The sequence below is a fragment of the Saccostrea echinata genome, unplaced genomic scaffold (assembly GCF_033153115.1).
Source record: "Saccostrea echinata isolate AGI-Se365-2 ecotype Australia unplaced genomic scaffold, CSIRO_AGI_Sech_v1 ptg000009l, whole genome shotgun sequence".
NCBI classification, from domain to species: Eukaryota; Metazoa; Mollusca; class Bivalvia; order Ostreida; family Ostreidae; genus Saccostrea; species Saccostrea echinata.
In genome coordinates, this window is record NW_026889758.1 from 10,554,868 (window position 1) to 10,575,401 (window position 20,534).

Below are 20,534 nucleotides of genomic sequence, written 5' to 3' on the forward strand. Positions count from 1 at the left end.
AAATAACTTGATAATTTATTCTTTTATTGCCTTTGGTTTTAGATATATACATGTAATATGAATATCATCTCACCACTGTTTTGATCTTGTCCCTGGTATCAGCCCTTGGTCTTGGCCTGTGTCCCTCCGGGGTTGGGTCAATATCAACCGCTTGGGCCGATACCAGGGCCAAGATTAAAACAGCAGTGTGATACTCTATATACATGTATATGATACAAGTATACTTTACCTCAAAAGATGTTGGCAAGGCAACAATTTAACAGACAGCTTATCAGATTCCATGACGACATCCAAATCATAAGAGTTATTGAATTAATGAGTGCCCCCCCCCCCAAATCTCTGGTAAATCTAGTAAATGGTACTAGTTTGTTTACTATGTATATAGTACACATGTATAGTGAATACAACAAGCCTTCTAAACTTTATTGTACATGTATAAAGTGGAAAATCTAATGCTGTACAAATAATCACAACTTGTTGAATACATGTATACATACATGTATATTCACAGAAAGTTCTTCAAGAAAATAATCTTCATACAAACAAGGATTTATAATGTTAAATCATAAAAAAATATTTCACTAAGGTGTGAGTGCACTGCTTACTATTCTGACATCATTTTAAAGCCTCCTACCCTCACCTCCCCAGTAATCAAGCCTTAAAGTTTCTAACTTTTGTATGTGAAATGAATATTATTGAAACTTAATCATTTAAAAAGCGTTTTTTTTTTAAAGTCAAAGATATGTTAACATTTTAATACATGAAAAATATGCACTGGGTTTAAATCAGACATAAACAATATGTAACAAGAGGCCCATGGGCCACAACGCTCACCTGAGTAACTTTGGCCCTGCTCTTCTTCACAAAATTTCCCCACCCTACCCCAGCGGGGTCATGATTTGAATAATTTAGAATCTACACTTCCCCAGGATGCTTCCATATAAGTTTCAGCTTTTCTGGCCCAGTGGTTCTTGAAAAGGAGGTTTTTAAAGATTTTTTTCTATATATTTCAATGTAAAACACGGATTCCCTACTGTGGCCCCACCCTACCCCCGGGGGTCATGATTTGAACAATTTAGAATCTATACTTTCCCAGGATGCTTCCACTAAGGTTTCAGCTTTTCTGGGCCAGTTGTATTTTTTAATGACCCCACCCTATTTTTGTCTTTTCTTGATTATCTCCCCTTGTAAGAGGGCTTGGTCCTTCATTTTAACAATTTAAACTCCACTTCACCTAAAGATGCTTTGTAACAACTTTTGTTAAAATTGGCCTGGTAGTTTTTGAGAAGAGGTTGAAAATGTGAAACGTTTACATACAACAGGTGATCAGAAAAGCTCACTTGCGCTTTCAGCTCAGGTGAGCTAAAAAGTCTATAGTACTGAATGCAATTTTCACTTCATAAGAAAATAATATACTATTGATTAATTTATGTTGATATTGGGGATTGTTTTCTTCAAACTCTTTCCAGTCTGAATGTAATTGAACACCAGGACAGTAATATATAAATAGAACATTTTTTTAATTTTCAAGAGCACCAGAAGGCTTGACTATTCAAAAGCAGTTTTTCCTTTAAAAATCAACTCCTGACAAAAGTTTTACCGCATGTTTACTTATATACAATGTACAACTAAGATGTTTGACACATTTAGATAACAATTCCACTACAATGTTTTTTTTTATGTGACCACAATAGACTGTTGGTAGCATTTTAACTGATAGAAACTGCTCAGGGATACTGCATAACAACACCACACTCCATCATGAGGCTGCTGTCCTCTGGTTTAGTGGATTTTCCGGGGATTTCTGCCAGTCTTTCCATAGCATATGTTTAAGCTGTGACAGTTTCATGTTGGGATTCTCCTGTTTAAGGCCTGGAAGGTTGGTTTCTTCAAACTTTTTGTAAGCAGCTTTTAATCTCTTTTCTGGGTGTAAATCTACCTCTTCAGGTTTGTTGCTGTAAACATAAAACTTTTTATAATAAATACTGTAAATTGTAGTTCAAGCTGAATGGATTTTCATACTCATTTTCATAACCATGGATTCAGTTCTGGGTACACTGTGATCAAGGGGCACCTTTCTGTCAAGGTTAGGATTGCATGTCTGACAAATCTCCCAACACTGACTTGTAAAAGTGAACTTGTTTGAAAAGTTATATACACGTACACTCTATTACTGATAATGAGCCTTTGTTATTTTTTGTTCAAGTGACGGCTTGAAAATAACTTTAAATAAGTATACCAGAGTTGTTAACCCTATTCTGCAGTTTTCAGTAATTTCAAAGTGTTTCTGTCAGTAATTTGAGCTTTTCATCTGTAATTTATTGTTGGCATAATGTTTTTGCCAGCATGATTCATGCATAAATGGCAATCTGAATACACATCAGTGAAATAATGTTTTGAGTGAATTCCTATCATTGCTGAAGATACAATATGACAATAAAAGAATTAAAATTCAGAGCATAACCAAGAAGCATAATATTTCAGGGGCAAATTCGTATTCTGTAGTTCAAAACAAAAATCTGGGATAATTATGGAATTTCCATAATAGTAAACAGCTCTGGTTTACATGACTCTCGTAGCCTGAATAGAGTATTCCATCTCATTAAATGAAGCCTTAGTACTTACACTGGAGACATGGATTTCACAGATTTGGAAGAGAACTAACAGCTCAATAGATTATCATTATCAACAAGAAGAAATCAAAGAATTGTGGCCCCTTGCTTTTGGTGTCTTAGTGGTTTGGGATACAATTATTTATGGCATATTCTAACTGTCTTGTCTGTGTGTCCTGTCTTGCTTGTCCATCATACTCAAGCAAAAAATAATAAAACATTTCAATTTAAAAAAAGTTACGACCAAGATTAAATTTTCTTAAAGGTGATCAAACTTCAAGATCAAGGTCATGACTGAGGTCAAATATCATAATATAATCTGAAAGGCCTTGTCACAATTGATATACCAAAGGTACATGTGAAAAAAATATGAGAGACCCATCTCTTCTGGAGCATAAGTTCAGGCCAAAGTTAAAATTTTGGGTACAAATAGGTCACAAGGTCAAAATAATCTCTATGAAAGGTGTTCTCACATGTGCAATGTGCATGTAAAATATGAAAGCCCTAGCTTCTCTCATTCAAAAGTTATTACTGTACTAATCTTACACGATGTGTTTGTGAAATACTAATGACCCCATATGACAACTCACTGCCAAGGTTAAAGTTTCTCAAATGTAAGTCAAACTATAAGGCTAAGGTCAAGAGGTCAAAAACTGTTCTAAAGTTATGGCCAAGTATAACTTATTGTTAGTGTTAGATCAAACTCCAAGGTCAAGGTCATGAGGTCAAAAAGTTGGTACCCAAGGGATGGTCTTGTCAAAAAGATACATGTACACAGATGAAGTATAAGGCATAATAAAAAATATGTTTGTTTACAGTTACATGCTGAAATAAAATTGGGTCTGTAGGTAGGATTTTTATTTTATTTTATTGAAGTTTTTTATACACAAATTCACATGAATAGGCTGAAATGCAAAACAGTTTTTCCATTTTGTGTGGTGCTTTACTTTTGTTTGGGCTTGCCATATGGGCGATACACACGAACACATTGATGTAAATATTAAACATGCCATTTTGTTTCTAGTACTTTCCATTTCAAATGCTTGACCGATTAAGGTGCATGTAAAAGTTAAACTAACCGGCTAGTGACTTCTGGATTTTTACGACGAAAAAAAATTTGGGTCAGCGATAAATATAGGGTCAGTTGGGTAACCTTAAACATATTTTTTATTACTCCTAAAAGCCCTAGCACCTACTGTTCTAAAGTTATGGCCAAGAATAAGGTCTTGCCACAAGGCATATAAAAGCCCTACTTCTATAGTTATGGCAAATGTTAATATAGTCTTGTTCAGGTAATCTGTGATCAGTGTCATTCTGTCTGTTTTATTTAGAATAAAATTTATTGTATCAAAGGGATTGGACACAAGTTCTAAAAACTTAGGTAGGCCTCTCCCAAAATCATATATATATATATATATATATATATATATATATATATATATATATATATATATATATATATATATATATATATATATATAATCTGACTAAGTCAACTAACTTATTTGTTATAATTGAAATTATAAATTTGTCAGACAAAATGACACTGATCACAGAAAACCTGAACAATCCTACCAATTATAAATCAGACATGCAGATATTGATCACAGTAGATTATCTTACACTACTGACCTTAAAATAAATAGAATGACACTGATTACAGATGACCTGAAGAACACTGTAGATTAATACCTGACTAAGACTACCGACCTTAAAACAGATAAAGCCTCTGTAACAGATCTGGCCTCGTGACCCTCAATCTGGAGTCTATTTAAATTCTCTTCTATAGGTGGCTCCTCCTCCTCTTTCATCTGTTTTTTAGCAGCTTCTGTTTACAATCAAATTTAAATCATTATGTTCTCTATATTGATTCAAGTTTCCTTCATTGGGAGCATAAGCAAAGAATATTTTCAAGTTGTGTTAAAGGCCTGAACTCTGAACCCAGGCAAACTGCTCATCAGAATCATGAAATTCAAAAAAAGTGTTTCCCTTCATCCATGGTCACTGCATACTTGGTTAAAATTACTGAAAGTGTTTAAAAGTTTACAAACAACACTAAACTGATGGGAACTTAAAGCAATAAATCCAGTCATATTTGTATTTTATTTTTCTTCTCCAAATTAAAATTGTTCTCTGTAAATGTGACTGGGTTGTTTTCAATTTTCTATTTTAAAATGGTAAAAGATCTACAAAGACAAACTAAGCTTTCATGCATTTTGATTTTAAGAAAAGAAAGTTTATCAAATCACACATTAATGAGGATGAAGTCTGATGGACCTGTAAACTATACCTTGTCTGGCCTTCTGCTCTAACTCCCTGTGTCTGTCTATTTCTGCTTGTGTGACCTTGATTCTGAAGGACCTGTAAACTATACCTTGTCTGGCCTTCTGCTCTAACTCCCTGTGTCTGTCTATTTCTGCTTGTGTGACCTTGATTCTGAAGGACCTGTAAACTATACCTTGTCTGGCCTTCTGCTCTAACTCCCTGTGTCTGTCTACCGGGGTATTTCTGCTTGTGTGACCTTGATTCTGAAGGACCTGTAAACTATACCTTGTCTGGCCTTCTGCTCTAACTCCCTGTGCCTGTCTATGTCTGCTAATGTGACCTTGATTCTAATTGACCTGTAAACTGTACCTTGTGTGGTCTTCTGCTCTAACTCCCTGTGCCTATCTATTTCTGCTCATGTGACCTTGATTCTAACGGACCTGTAAACTGTACCTTGTCTGGCCTTCTGCTCTAACTCCCTGTGCCTGTCAATTTCTGCTTATGTGACCTTGATTCTAAAGGACCTGTAAACTGTACCTTGTCTGGCCTTCTGCTCTAACTCCCTGTGCCTGTCTACTTCTGCGCATGTGACCTTGATTCTAATTGACCTGTAAACTATACCTTGTCTGGCCTTCTGCTCTAACTCCCTGTGCCTATCTATTTCTGCTTATGTGACCTTGATTCTAATGGACCTGTAAACTGTACCTTTTCTGGCCTTCTGCTCTAACTCCCTGTGCCTGCCTATTTCTGCTAGTGTGACCTTGATTCCAATGGACCTGTAAACTGTACCTTGTCTGTCCTTCTGCTCTAACTCCCTGTGCCTGCCTATTTCTGCTAGTGTGACCTTGATTCTAATGGACCTGTAAACTATACCTTGTCTGGCCTTCTGCTCTAACTCCCTGTGTCTGTCTATTTCTGCTCGTGTGACCTTGGTCTGAGGAATTGGACCAGACTTTTTAATGGATGCCATTTCCTCATCATGAAGCTTCTGAAGTTCCTTTTTCCTGTCTAATTGTTCTTGTCTCTTCTTCTCCTTTTCACCCTATGAAAAGATTACTTTGTTGACCAGGAGGATTTGGGGCAATGAGTGGTATTTTAAGGGGACAAAATGTCTGAAAATCTAAAACTTGAATGTTCTAAAATTGCATTTAAAAGTTGCAAATTTCAACCTGAGTTTAACTGATATGAGATTGGAAAGTTAAATAACCTCAACAATAAATTAAATGGTTGTATCATAAATTGAAAGATTTATCAACAATATGACTATAGTGAAGTTCTGACAATCTCAATCTGTAAGCAGGCAAGAATGCAATTTATGCAAAAAAAAAAAAACAAAAAAAAAAAAAACAAGGGTTGTATCGACAGCATTGTTGTTATCTTCTAAGTAAATGACAAATGAGTTTTATTTGTTGCATAAAATTTGTATAAAACATTGAATGAGAGCATGCAGAGAATATGTTCTGATTATACTTTTTCGCAGATTCTGTCAAAATGCTTGGTTTACAGACATTCCATTTCTTGAGATTTTAGGTCTTGGTGACTTGTTTGTTTTCTGCACAAGAGTACAATCAGAAAGAAACAAAACAATATTTTTTGTGTGGGGCAGACGATAGTTGGGGGGGGGGGGGGGGGGGTCACAAAAGTCGATTTTTCATGTTCTGAAACCTCCAATTTTTTAAATAACATACTTATAGTAAAACACAATACTTTCAAGTTTGCATGAGCCATGCATAGATTTTTTTCTATTTTCCCTTTTTTTGCACCATTTAGTCTCTTTAACAGTTTTAATCTAAATGTAAAATCTGATTCTTCAGATTTCCTGACTAGAAGTCTCTGAATAGACTGTACCTCTAGTCTTACAGAAATGTTGCACTATGACTAAAAATACCTTCTTTTTTTTGGTACTTGGATACAAAAAATTTCTTTTGTAACTTTTACATTTCCTTTAAAAAGAGACATCTTCCTTTCATCAAAGACATGAACAAAATGCTAACATGAAGTTTAGATCATACAAAATGTCATATACTGTATTCCCCCCACTAAGTGCCAAGAGCACTTGAAAAACTGAGAATACAGGGTGGTTATTAGATCCACAACTTATATGTGATCACAATGCTCACCTGAGTCACCATTTTCTCATGACAAACAAATATTTATATAGAAAAACAAACCCCTTATTGTGGTTTCCAAATTGAAGTCCATGCATGATTTCAACAATTTGAATTTTTGGAATATTTTATAAACTGTGCTCAAATGTAACCCCCACCTTACCCTAATGTCATGATTTGAACAAACTTGAATGTATACTTTTTAAGCTACCTGAGGATTCTAGCATATTGATATTACCAATGGTTGCACTGCTGTTCTTAAAAAAAGAAAATTTTTAAAGACATTTCCTATATATCTCTACATAAAACTATGACTCCCTACTGTGGCCCCACCCTAGACCCAGAGGCCAGCATTTGAACAAATTTGAATCTACAGTATATAAGGAAATATTCATATAAGTTTTGTCTTTTTTTGACCTCTGGGACTTGAGATTTTTAAATGATGCCACCAAATTCTCACTATATCTTCATTATCTCCCCTTGAAAGAGGTGTGGCTCTTTCTTTGGAGAAAAAAAACTTGAATCCCCTTCACCCAAGGATGCTTTGTGACAAGCTGAGTTTGATTTGGTCCACTTTACAGAAGAAAAAAAACATGACGAACAGACAGATACCAGAAACTCACTGATCAGGAAAGCTTGAGCCTTTGTCTCAAATGCACATAAACAGGAGTTTTTGAGTTGTTGAGTTTTCCAATGTTGCTGTTAAATGAGTAGTTGAAATACTGGTCTGTTAAATGAGTAGTTGAGATACTGGCCTGACATGATTACCTTTCTTTGCTGTTTTTTCAGTACGTGTTTGTCATCATCTCTCCAGTATTCATCTTCAATGGCCTGCTGTTTTCTCTCAGCAGCCTCGGCCTGCGCTGACGCCTTTCTGGCTCGGGCCTCAGCTGCCTTGCTGTTCTCTCCCTTGATAAACAAAACACAATATTCAGACCGAAGTAAAGCAATTTGAACAGTTTCTACATGGAAATTATTTTAATTGTTAGTATATAAATTGAGAACATACACACATAAGAATTCATTGCAAGATAAAACTATATTCAATGTTTAAAAACATAAAAAATTTAAAGAGATTCTGAACAAGTTTAAAGTAATGTTAGCTGGATTCTTAAAGTAATAAACAAAATATCAAATACATGTATACATATATAACAGAATACTACCTTAAACTTCTTTGGCATTTATTCTCTACTTTACACAACCATACAAGATTTTTCTTAAGCAGATTTTCTGAAATCGAAAAAAAAATGAAATTAACATTAACAAATTAATTAAACAATTAAATTAATTAACAAATTAACATTTTTCTTTAATTTTTATAAAAACAAAGATAAGTTAATACATAATTAATCAGATGACAGGTCATGCTCTGACAAGCTGACCCTATTAATCTACAACAGTTCTATGTCTGAAATATTAAAAAACAAGATAATTATAATAAATGTAACTTGTGAAGTTGTATAGTAAGAGTTGACATAAGAAATTTGGCACTTGTTTCTCCATTTTTGGAAAAGCAATTCAATATGGACACTATTAGAACATGTGCTGAAATTATACAGCAGTTTTGATGTTGATTATGACAGGTATAAATTACTCAAAGACATGATGACTTAAATTTACTGTTTAACAAAACAAGTTACTTTTTTAATATATATCTAGAGCAGACAATAGCTTATATTAAATGAGAGTAAAATATTTATGCATTCATTTTTCTCTTATGGAGACGATCAATGATAATTCTTTAGAGCATAATATACAAATATGTCCTGATGAGGTCGATTCATGAAAATACAGACTTCAAAGAATTTAAGTATATCTTAAAAATGAGTACATGTATGACAAATAATGTGATGTCACATTCTAGACTTTTGGCTTAGAGAGGATTTGATGGGGCCTCATAATGAATACAATTGCACTCCTAGGACAATCATTTCTATCTACGCTTCCACCAATGGGGTTTCTGGTCAACTTGTAACCGGACCAACTTGTAACCAAGTCAACTTGAACCTCATATGTCAACTTGTAACCAAAAAGGCAATTTTGTTTATTCAATATTTGAAAATTACTACCAAATAAACCATGCATAACTGACAAAATTGCACCTTTTCATAAAAATTATCTGGCTTAGAGAAAGTGGTAACCCTCAAAGACCCCCCTCCCCTTTCCAGAAACCTGGTGACAGCCCTAATCATGGTATTTGGTCTTTCAACCAGGGAATTTTAATAAAATGATGCAAATTTCATATTCTATTTTTAAAAATTAGTATATTATTATGAAATATGTATATATGAATTTGACAACATTCTGTTTAATTACTCATAAAAAAAAACTCTCATACTAGACAAAAAGTATATTAAGAAATTCATTTGAAAAGGATTAATTAGAAGCATGTTTTTCATATGCACCAATATTATATGAACTAAACAAATTTCACAAAAAAAAAAAAAAAAAAAAAATGTATCACTACTAAGAATTATTTTTTCTAAGATTCATTTCTTCTTCTAAAATTGAATCTTGTACAGGTCCAGCACAATCTCTTGATTAAGCTATATAGCTTGAAATAGATATATAGCTTTATTAAGCTATTCAAAATAGCTTGATAAAGCTATTTATATGCAGGTTTTCACAAAAATGTTATTTGTACAAAATAGACAAAAAGTTGCAAGTATTTGACTATTCATATATGTAATATGGGTTATCAAATCAACAACCCAAATCAAAGATAGTTCTAACATTGCAGCATTTGAATACTTTTAAGCAAAAGATGAATTTCCATTGTTTGGGTAATTGTACACTACCTTGTGTGCATTGAGGCATGGATAAGTATGAATGCTTCTCATTGTTCTAAATTATTACCAATCAATTATCTTGTTGACCATAATTGGCCTCCTTTATAATTTCATTGAAGAAGTAATTGTATCAATTGCTTTATATAGCCCCAAAACTTTTAGAACTTTGAGTACAAAGTCTCTTAAGGAGACGCAATTTTATGAGTGGTTTTTACATGCATTATTTTCATAAGAGTTCAAGGTTGAATGTCATCACTGCACCAAGGTGCAAATTTTTGTGCATACTTGGAAAATAACACATTTGAGAAAAAAGTGTGATAAAATAGCTAAATCAAGCTATTTTGAATAGCTTAATAGAGCAATATAGCTAAATCAAGCTATATAGCTTAATCAAGAGATTGTGCCGAACCTGTTGTATGTACAATGTAGTACACTGTATATGTATGTGAAAAATAAAACACACTGAAATATTCCGGTCAACCTGTAACCAGACATAAGACAGGGTATGGTCCGACTTAAATTCTCCTCTTAAATTTACAGTCAACCCACAACCACAGTCTTGGTAACAAGTTAACTTCTGCCTTTTAGTTATGAGTTGACGTATTGAATTCAAGATGACCAAGTTAATCAGGGTACGAGTTGACTTGAACCCCAACATTAACCACTCGCTCTAACCATCTTACTTGTCTTTGACAATTAAAATAATTACTTTGACACAATTAACACTCTGTTACCAAGCAAACCCATGCAAACGTCTGGTAAAAGAGCAAATATTCTCGAGTTATCACCTCTCCAAACATAACACAACTGAAGAACTGTAATGGGTGTACTATCTTCACAAAACTGGAATACACATCATTTAAATACGTGAGGATCGTAAATCATTACCCGCTTTTATTACCTTGTTACTTAAACAATATTACGTGACAGCTCAGCTGCAGAGTTTTAGTTTTATTTCACAACCGGAAGTTTGTGCGGTACATGCTCTTTCATTAACTCGATCTTCAAATAAGTCGATGATGAAGAAAAAATTATGACTGGGCAATAATACCGATATTCCGGTATATTGCGGTATGTTGACAAAAAATATCGTATTGCAATACGTTTTTGTAATACCGATATACCGACAAAATGCTTGGACTCAAAATTCTATCATAAAATGTACAGAAAAGTTGTCAGAAAAGTTTGCGATCATGCCAAACAGAAACACAAAAGCTGTTGTATGGGTGTATTTAGTTGCATAATTGTAATTCAGTCGACAAGGTTATCTCTTATTGGTTATTTATCATATCTTCTGAAATACGGTTTCAGCATGGAAAGATTGATATTATCAGGGACCTATACACGTCCCTGATATTATCTCTTAATTATTATTATTATTATTATTATTATTATTATTATTATATATATATATATATATATATATATATATATATATATATATATATATATATATATATATATATATATATATATATATATATATATATATATATATTACATTTTCAACAGTGAAATACTGTGATTTATTTATTAAATAAAAGTGATATTCTCTCACAGTGTGAAAGGATACAAAGTAAGTAAAAAATAATTTCTGGCCTGTCATAATATAGAGATAGTAACAAACTATCTTGATAGAGCTAAAACTACAAATTTCTTCCCAAATATGTTGCTAAAATCCATGCTATGTAATGTTTTCAATCTCACAACTGCTAAGCTATGACGTCTCAACCGCTCAACTACATGTATGACGTCAAGCCTATGACACTGTGTTAAAAAAAGACAGAGGCACAGGGAAAATCCACAGAAAATGTAATAAACAGAAAATTCAATATTTTGTAGATGAATATGGAATTTATTTCACTCGTGAAAATATCAAAAAATAAATAACGCAACTGAGGGTAATGTAGCTTGTGATTATATCCAAATCTGCTTAAACCCCAGACAAGTCACAAAATTATGTGGATCCTGTGCTATTCGCAACACATGCGTAGGATTTTGAGATCTTTATAGATCAATAAGAACAACACTTTGCTGTTGTAGAACGAATTGTATTATGGAAATTTACATCAACATAACATGGTAGTAAATCAAGAAATAGAAGAGAAGTGCCTGCCGCACATTCTCTCACCCTGTATATATACCTGTCGACAGCCCAATATAGTTAGGCTTCTATTAGGCATCCATTAGGCTTCTATTAGGCTTCTATAAGGCACCCAAATAATAGGGCCTCCTACTACCTAACATGATTAGGCCACCATTAGGTGTCGGGCACCAAGTTATAGGGCCTCTTACCACCTAACATAATTAGGCCTCTAAGACACCCAATATTATTAGGGCGCCATTAGGCTACCTATAGCTATCGATAAACAAAAATTCACTCTAAGTATAAAAGTTAACTACTTAAATCTACTCAAATAGAAAATTGTATATTATGAAATAAAAAAAGACTACACATATATATATATATATATATATATATATATATATATATATATATATATATATATATATATATATATATATATATATATATATATATATATATATATATATATATATATATATATATATATATATATATTAAAACCTTTTAAACAATTGAATTTTTATGCCCCGTTATGAATATTTCCGGGGTATACAGTGTTTGTCATGTCCGCCTGCCACCCTTCTGTCCTGTTTCTTAATTGTCCATGTTCTTTCATAAACATGCTAATTACTACAACGTTCACTCACCGCGCGTCATCAAGAAGAAGACAATACATACCAATTAAACAGATCGTCTTGTAATTAGTATACATTAATTGAGGTCAAATTTTTAAAGATCATTACTCAGTAAGTTTCATATATATATACTCAGCGAGGATTCTCACCGATTCAGGTTAAGAAAAAATGTCTTTCGCTCTGTTCGGACACAGCTTTATCGCCCGCGTTGCCAACCACCCGACCCTGGACACGTCAAATTTTCCAGTGCATTGCTTTGGATTAAATGGAGGAACCTCACGACAAGTTCTCTTCCATAACATCACGCAAAAAATGATCCGTTTAAAACCAAAGAAAATTTTTATTCAAATCGGAGAAAATGACATCAGCTTCAACAGTGACCCATTTCAAATAGTTAAGGACATTATCCGACTTGTGAACGCGTTTAGGGTTATTCCAGACCTTGACCAGGTGATACTAGGTCGACTGTTCAAAAGATATCGACTTCGTGGAATGTCAGTGGAGGGGTATGAAATCCAGCGGACGATAATTAACCTGTGTCTACAAAAAAGTTTTCAAAATGACGATGTCATAACTTTTCGGAGTTTAAATGGACTAGAGGAGTGCAACAGGGAAGATCTTTGCGATGGTGTTCATTTACATAAACAGCTACAAAGCCGTTACGCTGAAGAAATAAAGAACATTCTTTTGGAATAAACTTATTTATGTAATATGTGTGGACATGAAAGTGCTTTAAGGCAAGCTCTTGTTTGTGATAATTAATTATTTATTTTTTGATCCCACACCCACATTATGTCAATTATGTGACATTCTGTATAGCTGCATTTGATCACTCATTAATTATTCAGAATTTAACATTGTAAACATTTATAAATATTTCATTGCTAAGTTTCTGTGTCTGTATGCAATGAGACCAAAAACCATTTATGGTGTACTATTTCTTCTATTTGTTTGAAATAAATAGGCAACATTTATGGTTGTTTTGAACATAATTTTATTGAATAAATCAAACGGGTTACAAAGAAGTTTTATAACTTACTAATCCCCCTCCTTAAATATTACATCATGTCAGGGAAGTTAATGAAAAATGGATATTTCAAGTAATACAAGTGGTACAAGCGGAAGCTAAAGAGAATAAAATAAGATATAATCTTCACTACCTTTGGACTTTATTACGGATATTATATATCTGGATTAGGGGTGTCAACGAGTATTCGAGTACTCGACTATCGTTCGGTCATACCGACCATCAACTAAATATTTATTACTCGGTTACTCGTTAACGTGTTACTTAATTGTAATATTAAATCAGATGTAATAATATTGTACTCAACTTATTCATTTCTAAACGCATCAGTGTTTTCTTCAATAAACACGAGTAAAACTCGCAAAAGGGTGAGGCTTTTACAAATCATTTGTCTCAGTGAGTAAATCATTTGTGCATTGATATTTGTTATTATCACACGTACCTACAAAATTTGCAGTATTTTGAAAGGTTTTATGCTGGAAAGACTATGGAATCCGGACTACGTTATTCACTATCGCATCGACTAAAGGGTCGATGGCGCAATAATATGCCCTCAATGGAAGAATAACCTCGATGGCGCGATGAGATGCAATAGTGAACTACATGTCCGTATTCGGGTCCATACGTGGATTCCATAGTTTACTGATAATGATTATTGCGCTAGCTGCCACAAGGAAAAGGGGCACCCCCAAGTGGTTTACTAGTATTTATCACCGCGAAAGTTGCCATAAGGAAAAGTGACTTTCCCGAGTGATTTACAAGTACTTATAACAGCGCTAGATGCCACAAGGAAAACGGGCTTCCACGAGTGGTTTACTAATATTTATTGCAGCGCTAGTAGCCACAAGAAAAGAGGACTTTTTCTGATTCATCTACCATATCAATCATTATACAAGGTAAGGGAATTTCTCAGAGTGATCTATTGCGCCAGTCAATACAAAGAAAAGATAGTTCTCAGACACGTTGTGTCGTTTTTGAAAGGGGGGGGGGGACAGAGAAAAAATTGCAACTTAACGAAGAACATTGCAAAGCAAAAAAAAAGGGGGGGGCAACTTCATTCATAATCAAATTTTATTCACACATTAACCAGCCTTTCAATGAAAATTTTCAATAGTAAAAAGTAATGTTTGGAAAAAAGGGGGCATCCCTCCGATACTACATGCCTGTTTCTCGTCAAACCCGCCGAATACTTTATAGAATATGAAATTTATGAGAACTGCTTTTGAAGAGTGACTTTTTAATCAATCATTAGACAAAGTACCTATATTTTCCAGTGGCTGGGCACGGAGAACTGGCTCTTTCACATGATTATCCATTAAATTCCTGAACACATTCTGTAATAATTTTATTTTCAACAAATAAAAGGTAATACAGGGCGTCAAGTATATAGAAATGTATTTTGAGTCCTACATGTATAAAATTTGAAGATAACGAACAGTATAATCGAACTCAAAAGTCCATTGAGTAGCAATTATGAGCAGAGCAAACATAGACCTCTATTCCATCAGAGGTGAGATCAGTAAGTCTCCCCTGTCGACTGGTCACACCCTTGTCATGATCACCATCCTCACAACGTCAGGGGTCCTGATTCAACATGTTTCCTCTGGAAAACGACAAAGTGTTAACTCAGGACCCCTGACGTTGTGAGGAAGCATAATCACGTAAACAGACAAATCCATAGGCAATTCAGTGTGAAAATAATGGAATAATTTGTATGAAAAATGTCAGTCAACATTCTGCTTAATGATAGAGAGGTCATTGTATTTACCATAGAATTTGCGAAATATTAACTTTAACAAGACTGCTGATGTCCTTGTGTCATTAACTTATTTGAACCTTCACTGCTCAATTAATGGCCCTGAGTACCGAGCTTAGGTCTAAGTTTGAAGCTATTCACCGGTATATGGTGACATCTCTATATATTTAAGTGAAAAGTTATTGAACGGGACCTAAAACAATATACAATCAATGAATCAATAAAATGTTGAATTGAAGGCCACAGCAACAGACTTCTTTTCAAGTAGAAGTTTTTGAATCAATTCTGCTTCATACGAATACAAAAACTGGACTGCCAAAAATCGGGCACAACTTGTACCCAATGGAATTCCAATAGATTGTTGGAAAACCTGGTATCCAAAGACAGCATAGATATTGTCAATTAGAAATTCAAGCATCTTTTAAATATGAACTTCAGAGTACTTGTACATACATGTATGTGGAATCAGAATGGTTTTCAACAAAGTAAGTCTGCGGATAACAAGTGAAAAGGTAGAAAAATTTGCGATTTCGTTTGTTTGTTAATTTCCTCTGCATGTCCCACGTTGGCTTCCCCAACCCTTTTTTTTCATAGATGCATATAAATATTGAACTGATCTTTTATTTGTAAGTCTTTCATGAAGAGTTCGTCTTCAATGATTTTTGACGGATTTATGACTTCTGGACTTCCCAAATTTACAACATATGCGTATTTACATGCAATCAAGACGGTTCTCCCTAGACTCTTTTCATACATGCATTTGTCTAATGTTTAGTATGTATACGAGAGTCAACCTTAATGAGTTACAAGAAAACAAAATTTTGACAGAATAATGACTTTTGGAATCATCACCAGGGTACACATATATATACCGATAGGCGAAATGCTGGGTAAGTCTTACATGTATACCTACATGTATTTATATATCCATGGAGGAGTTTGTTTTCAATAATTTAAATTGGTATTTGAGCATTGTGAGGAAAGAATACTGTTATCATCACGATCACAGTGCATAATTAAATTTTGTTGAAAAACTTTTTTATATGTATTTCCTTTATTTTATTTTCCAGACAGATCATGACTGTTAAATTAATATTTAGCTTAGCGGAGGTTCTATTAACACAAACATAAATATTGTAGATTTTTTGTCGAAGCTTTGAATAAAGATTCCTTTATAAATAAATTCGTTAAGGGAACTGAAAGGTGTTATTCAGTTCATTATGAATGAAAAAAAATATTGTCAGAAGGCAAAGAAAGAACTGAGGTGGACAAATTCAAAGATACCGGTCTTGTAGAGTAAACTTTCCCCTCTAAAATCTTTCCCTCCGGAAAACTGGCTCTAGAGTAGGAATTCCCCACAGAAAAGGGACTCTAGAGTAGGATTTCCCCAACGGAAATCCCACATCAGATTCGATTTTCCGGGGGAAAATCCTACTCTGTATACATGTAATAGTTATAGAGTGCGAACCCTCCCCCCCCCCAGCCCCCCCCCCATAAAATATAATGGCTGTATTATGTATGAGGGGAAGCGGGCGACACATTGTTACAAGTGTCCCTTCTCCAAAATGGTGACCAGTTACATTAAACATGTTAAAAACATATGAAGTATGAAAATAGAAAATTTTAAATCACAATTTGTTCAGTAATTTTCAACCAGTTCTTTGGAAGCATTAAAATCTTATTCTTTTCATCTAGTCAAATTGGTTTCTAAAAGAAAAATAGTACAACATAATTGGTTGGACAAATTGTTAACTGTATCCATGGAAACAAAGGTGAATTCGGTTTTAAATGGATAGTTTTTCCAGTTGTATTTCAATTTCAAACTACATGTATATAATATTGATGTGTAAGGGACTCTCCAAGATTCTGGATTCGGTTGTATCAACGGTTTATTAACTTTAATGAGTTATTAAGCCTAATGAATCATTAAATTCCTAATGATGCATTAGTTAATGAAGGCATTAAAACGTGTTGTACAAAACCTTTATTAGAGTCTTATTAGTTAATGAATCATTAAACATTTAAGAATTCATTAAAGGTCTATTAACATTAGGAGAATATCCCTCAATGCAATGCGTTTCGACTTCCGGGGGCGTTTCCGTGGGCGTTTCCTTTGTTTAACATATACACGTACCAATTATTTAATAAATGAACTTATAAGACCAATTAAAAGTCCGCCAAAATGGTCGCGGTTTTTAATTATGACGCAAAAAAATAAATTACGTCATTTTATGAAGTCTGTGAGCGTCTTGAAGGTAATAACATAAAGAAACGTCATTTCATAAAAAATTGTGCTACAATGACCGAAGGAATTCAATTTAAATGTAATAGAAATCGGGGGAAAAATTTTGATTCTAGCGAAATTCAACTTTTAGCCGAACTGGTTGAGAGAAATATTAACATCATTAATAGCAAACTAACCAATAGTGTTACCAATGAGAAAAAGAAAAAAGTATGGGATAATATAACAGCGCAAATAAATGCGTTAGGAGTTTCAAGTCGCACTACTAAAGAGATTAAAACCAAATGGACCAATATGCATCAGACGGCAAAAAAGGAATTCAGCTACAACAAACTTTCACAGAGACAAACAGGGGGAGGACCCTGCACAAAACCTCTTTCGACAGTCAGCGAAAAGATCGTTGATATCTACAAAGATTCTCCAACTTTTAATGGATTATCCGGATTCGAGACTCAGGCACCTGGTAAGTGAAAGTTCTCAATTTGCAAGAAATATAAAATACAAATTACTTATATTAAATATTATATGGACCAGATACAAGGATTGATAAATAAGGGTTTGATTTTTTTTAATTTTCGGTGGGGGGGGGGGGGTATATAAGTTTATCGGAATCAAGTTGCAAAATCATCTATACGTCATAAGAAATATTGTGTAAAGTAATAGTAAACATTTACCGGTAATATAATTCTGCGAAGAGGTTCTGAAAGGGTCAGGCAGTATAGACAAACAAATTGGAGTTTTCTTCCTTTGCTTACAGTAGTTTTCACAGGTGTGCAAATGACAACGATTGACTTGATTAGAATTGGTAAGAGCAAAAATTAATTTATGCGGGCATCAAATTCATTTTTACTCTCATTATAATTTATTTAATTTGTTTTGTTGAATTAAAATTTAGAACGCAAAATTAACATGAAGTTGGGGAGGGGGGCTGTTTGAGCGTCTTTTCTTCGCTTCTCAAGCTTCATATATATACATGTATGACTCTTCCAAAGAACTTCAAAGGGGTCTGGACCCCCCCCCCCCCCAGGTCTGCGCATGGCAATGAGGGTGGTTTGAAATGATGTCAATCTAAAACCTTTATGGTATACTGTAGTACTAGTATTATATCTTTTTTTTTTTACTTGTAACCAAAGATGAAAGCAACATCAATTTGATTGGCTCGCCAAATACCGTCTCAATTCTTACTGATCTGCTGATTCCACTTGACCACCAGCAAAATGAATTAAAACTTCAGCCAGAACAAGTCACACCAATCCAGGAGACTCATTGCTCGCCCGATCAGATGGTGGAAGAAATAACCAGCATAGAAAATAAAACTAGTACTGCAGCCACAAGCATGGAGACATGTGTGGAGTCAAGCATGTAATAAAACTTAGAAAATTAGTAATTTAAATGAACAGTTCAACCGTAGAAAATACAATAACTTGCTCACCATTTCATGGTTTAATCATAAAATTACCCCAAATTTATTATGTTTTTTTTTTTAATTTTTTTTCTTCAAATGTACATTATAATGCATAGACGTGTATCAATATATGAACTAATACATAATAGATTTATTTAGTTTGGTAAGATCTTCATAAGCTACTCTTAATCATAAAAAGGTAAATTTACATACATACGTTAACGCTGAATTTCAATCCCGCATGCACAATCACAACTGTAAAAGTTTACCCTTGTGCATTGTAGGTCAAAAAAAGTGGGAACTCCAAATGATCGAGGTCAACGTAAGAGAATAAGGCCCGAAGATGTTACAAGAATGCAGTACGAAGTTTTGGTAGAACAAAAGAAAAAGATACAGGAGCAAACAATTTATTACCAATTAATGAATAAAAAATTGCGATTGGAGTTAAATTTATCCAATGAAGATTAATAAATATATGAATCATGTTATCAAATAGTTCTTTTTTTAAAGAATTCTAAGCATCAATGGCTTACATTTTTCATCGTACCGTCCGAGTTGTCTTCACCTGAATACAGGTGGCGCAGCAAACGTTGCGGTCCTAGAACAATGGCGACACGGATGATAAACAGTGTTCCAAGTATGCGATATCGTGGATATGGGTCATGGGATCTTCCCAGACTGAGAGATGAATTAAGAAAAAGAGGAGCTAGGGTCTCGGGGAGAAAGGCAGAGCTCATAGATAGGTAAATCATAACTTCTATGCCTTATTCAAGCATCATTATTGTTGTCCTTGAAAACGAACTTTCGAAGTCATTGTATTCGACATATTCTATAGAAGTATTACTGTATATATTATATGTTTTACGATAAAATAAACAAACATAATTTATATATGGCATATAGAAAGAATATAAAGCCTCCTTTTTATTGGAAACGTGTAAGTATTACGATCAGTCAGCATATTCAGTGTGATAGTTAATCCGAGATTCCTCTGACCTGTTCCACTAATCGGGTCCGGCACAATCTCTTGATTTAGCTATATAGCTTGATTTTGCTATATAGCTTCATTAAGCTATTCAAAATAGCTTGATTTAGCTATTTTATCACACTGTTATCTTAAATGTGTTATTTTTTCAGCATGTACAAAAAGTTGCACCTTGGTGCAGTGATAATATTCAACCTTGAACCCATCTGAAAACAATGCATATAAAAATCACTCACCAAATTGTGTCTCCTTGAGAGACTTTGCACTCAAAGGTCCATAAAAGTTTTGGGGCTATACAAAGCAATTGATCTGTGACTACATAGTTTCTTCTTGAATGAAATTTAATATAAAGACAGTTATGGTCAACAAGATAATTCAGCACAATAAGAAGCAATCATACTTATCCATGCCTCACCACACACAAGGTAGTGTACAGTTACCCTTCAAACAATGAAATTCATCTTTTGCTTAAAAGTATTCATCAGCTGCAATGTTGGAACTATGCTTATTTGATAACCCATAGTAGATATATGAATAGTCAAATACTTGCGACTTCTTGTCTATTTCTTACAAAAAACATATTTGTAAAAAACGGCATATAAATAGCTTTGTCAAGCT

The 20,534-nt window shown here is 33.9% G+C and overlaps 2 protein-coding genes across 2 annotated transcripts; one reads left to right on the forward strand and one right to left on the reverse strand.

Moving 5' to 3' along the window:
• Nucleotides 1–395: 395 nt before the first annotated feature.
• On the reverse strand, nucleotides 396–10,699 carry LOC133183281 (coiled-coil domain-containing protein 124-like). Its single transcript, XM_061318238.1, has 6 exons — nucleotides 10,679–10,699; nucleotides 8,152–8,218; nucleotides 7,754–7,894; nucleotides 5,751–5,919; nucleotides 4,323–4,440; nucleotides 396–1,955 (listed from the first exon to the last, which is right to left on the reverse strand). Exons 2-6 carry the CDS (start codon nucleotides 8,167–8,169, stop codon nucleotides 1,760–1,762), a joined length of 642 nt encoding a protein of 213 aa, XP_061174222.1. The 5' UTR covers nucleotides 8,170–8,218; nucleotides 10,679–10,699; the 3' UTR covers nucleotides 396–1,759.
• A 1,970-nt stretch (nucleotides 10,700–12,669) lies between these two features.
• LOC133183282 (uncharacterized) lies at nucleotides 12,670–13,197 on the forward strand. The gene has a single exon (XM_061318240.1). It carries the CDS (start codon nucleotides 12,670–12,672, stop codon nucleotides 13,195–13,197), a length of 528 nt encoding a protein of 175 aa, XP_061174224.1.
• Nucleotides 13,198–20,534: the final 7,337 nt, after the last annotated feature.